Source organism: Gopherus flavomarginatus, chromosome 1 (genome assembly GCF_025201925.1).
Source record: "Gopherus flavomarginatus isolate rGopFla2 chromosome 1, rGopFla2.mat.asm, whole genome shotgun sequence".
Taxonomy (NCBI): Eukaryota; Metazoa; Chordata; order Testudines; family Testudinidae; genus Gopherus; species Gopherus flavomarginatus.
Genome location: NC_066617.1, coordinates 93,349,238 through 93,352,311, shown reverse-complemented (window position 1 = coordinate 93,352,311; position 3,074 = coordinate 93,349,238). Strand labels below are relative to the sequence as shown.

The following is a 3,074-nucleotide window of genomic DNA, read 5'->3' as shown; positions in this document are numbered from 1 at the left end:
TGACTCAGGACCAAGCAGCACACCTCTGGTGCGGGGAGCCCCACCAAGCAGGATCTCTCACATCTGGATTGCCTGGTTCTGTGCTAGTGCCAGGGATCACAGATTTGTGATGTTGTTAGCCTCGTTATAGTGATGGTCTGCCCGGTAGGCACTGGGGACTCAGCTAATAGGGCTGGTCACTTGGACAGGATTGACAGACCAGATATTCCCACCCCCATGACTATTTGCATATCCAGTGACTTGGAGCTAAAGTGTTACCAGTAAAGGTTGTTGCAAATCTTTGCACCACAAATCTGCATAGCATCTTTCGTCTCAAGGTGCCTTGAGATAATATGTTAGATATAAGTCTGCTTTAAGATGTGTGGGCATGGGACAAGGCTGCCTATAAAGGCTTTGCCATCTCTAATTTCTGTCTTGTAAAAAAAACACCCACAAATTTCTAGAGTTTTGCACTCTGTTTCTTGTTCTGTTTTATTTCTTGTGTATGTGTAGGAGAAATGAAACATTAGAACATCGGAAGCCTCTTTTTTCACATTACATGGCACATCACTCCACCATCACATTTCCCGTACACTTATATGATAATGATTGCCAATCAAAAATATTTCCCTTGGGAAATGAGTAGTCGAGGTAAACACTCTTGATAACGGAGGGTGATAAGACATGGTCCCACATATAAAGGTTGCTTATTTCTCCCACAAAGCTTTGGGCCTCGTCAAAACTGTCCAAGAAAGAGTCCGGATCTTGCCCCAGTATGACAGTGCCCTCTGGTTGGATCCTATACCCTGGTCTCAGCATTTTTCTTAGGCTCCTTTTACCGTTTACCCAAAAGGCTGTGAGACCAGATTTGGATTCCCAGGTCACACACATGTGGCTTCCAAAGGTGTTGAGTGTTGGGAGAGTGAAGTACACCCCAGGACCACTCAGGTACAAGCTGAAGGTGCCATTAAACTCTTGCCACACGTTAAGTTCATCATAGTCCTTGGTGCGGTAAGCGAAAAGAATGATTTCCCGATTGGTTGGTAACACTGAGGCCACCTTCATGCAAAGTGTAAATGCTTGAAGACTCAAGGGCAGATCTGGAGACAGGAGAACATAGCTAGTGGCTGTTTTCTTCGGAAAAATAAAGGCTTTGCCATAGAGATCTAGAACAGAAATCATACCTAGTTATACTCACATCCATCCTACAGCAACTGTAATTCTCTCATCACTTGACTCTGTGAGGAATGAATGGGTTTGAGTCAGAATAGGATCAGGAAAGAAGACAGGATGTGACTTAGGCCTGGTCTACACTACGTGTTTAAACCGATTTTAGCAGCGTTAAACCGATTTAACGCTGTACCCATCCACACAATGAGGCCCTTTATATCGATATAAAGGGCTCTAAAAATCGGTTTCTGTACTCCTCCCCAATGAGAGGATTAGCGCTAAAATCGGTATTACCATATTGGATTAGGGTTAGTATGGCCGCAAATTGACGGTATTGGCCTCCGGGCGGTATCCCACAGTGCACCGTGACTGCTCTGGAAAGCAATCTGAACTCGGATGCACCAGCCAGGTAGACAGGAAAAGCCCCGCGAACTTTTTAATTTCATTTCCTGTTTGCCCAGCGTGGAGCTTTGATCAGCACGGGTAGCGATGCAGTCCCAAATCCAAAAAGAGCTCCAGCATGTACCGTACGGGAGATACTGGATCTGATTGCTGTATGGGGAGACAAATCTGTTCTATCAGAGCTCCGTTACAGAAGCCAAAATGCCAAATCATTTGGAAAAAATCTCCAGGCTATGATACAGAGTCCACAGCACAGTGCTGCGTGACAAGCGTAATGGAAAGCCAAAGAATCAAATGGACGCTCATGGAGGGAGGGGGGGGGGTACTGAGGACTCCAGCTACCCCACAGTCCCCAGCAGTCTCCGTAAAGCATTGGCATTCTTGGCTGAGCTCCCAATGCCTGTAGGGTCAAACACATTGTCCGGGGTGGTTCAGGGTATAGCTCGTCAATTTACTCCCTCCCTGCCCCCCCCCCCCCCCCCGTGAAAGAAAAGGGAAAAAATTCGTTTCTTGACTTTTTTCAATGTCACCCTATGTCTACTGAATGCTGCTGGTAGACGAGATGCTGCGGCAGTAAAGAGCAGTATCTGCTCCTCTTCCCTCCCTGGTGGCAGATGGTACAATATGCTTGCTATCTGCTGAGTGCTCCTGGCTGGCCTCAGGTGAGGCCGGCCAGGGGCACCTGGGTAAAAATAGGAATGACTCCCGGTCATTCTCAGTAGATGGTACAGAATGACTGGTAACCATCTTCATCATAGCAACTGGGGGCTGAGTTCCATCAGCCCCCTCCCTTTCATGTGTAAAGAAAAGATTCTGTACTGCCTGGACTATCATAGCAGTGGGATGCTGGGCGTCTCTCCCCCACACCGCTTAAATTCCTGCCTGGACTAACAGCAGTTGGAGGCTGTCTCCCCCTCATTTTATCTCACTAACAAGTCAGTGTTTCTTATTCCTGCATTCTTTATTACTTCATCACACAAATGGGGGGGGACACTGCCACAGTAGCCCAGGAAGGCTGGAGGAGGAGGGAAGCAATGGGTGGGGTTGTTGCAGGGGCACCCCCCATGAATGGCATGCAGCTCATCATTTCTGCAGGATCTGAAATGGAGCAGCTGTGCTCTCTGATACACTGGTTCTCAAGTAAACTTGCCCCATATTCTAGACAGGACTGATTCTATTTTTAGATACCATAAAGGAGGGATTGACTCGGGGAGTCATTCCCATTTTTGTCTTTGCGCCTCCGGCCGACCTCAGCCAGGGGCACCCATGACAGCAGTAGACGGTACAGAACGACAGATAACCGTCATCTCAAATGGCGCAGCAGATGTTACAGAATGACCGATAACCATCTCTGCTATCATGCAAGGGCAAATGAATGCTGCTGTGTAGCGCTGCAGTATCACCTCTGTCAGCGGCATCCAGTACACATACGGTGACAGTAAAAAAAAGCTGAACGGGCTCCATGGTTGCCATGCTATGGCGTCTGCAAGGCCAATCCAGGGAAAAAGGGCACGAAATGATTG

General features: G+C 47.8%; 1 protein-coding gene across 1 annotated transcript; it reads right to left on the bottom strand.

The window, feature by feature from the left end:
* Nucleotides 1-546: 546 nt before the first annotated feature.
* On the bottom strand, nt 547-1,161 carry LOC127042750 (pentraxin fusion protein-like). The gene has a single exon (XM_050935991.1). It carries the CDS (start codon nt 1,159-1,161, stop codon nt 547-549), a length of 615 nt encoding a protein of 204 aa, XP_050791948.1.
* Between the last annotated feature and the right edge of the window lie 1,913 nt (nt 1,162-3,074).

Coding starts and splice junctions, on each gene's coding strand:
- LOC127042750 (XM_050935991.1), bottom strand. CDS start 1,161: ATGATTTCTGTTCTAGATCTCTATGGCAAAGCCTTTATTTTTCCGAAG.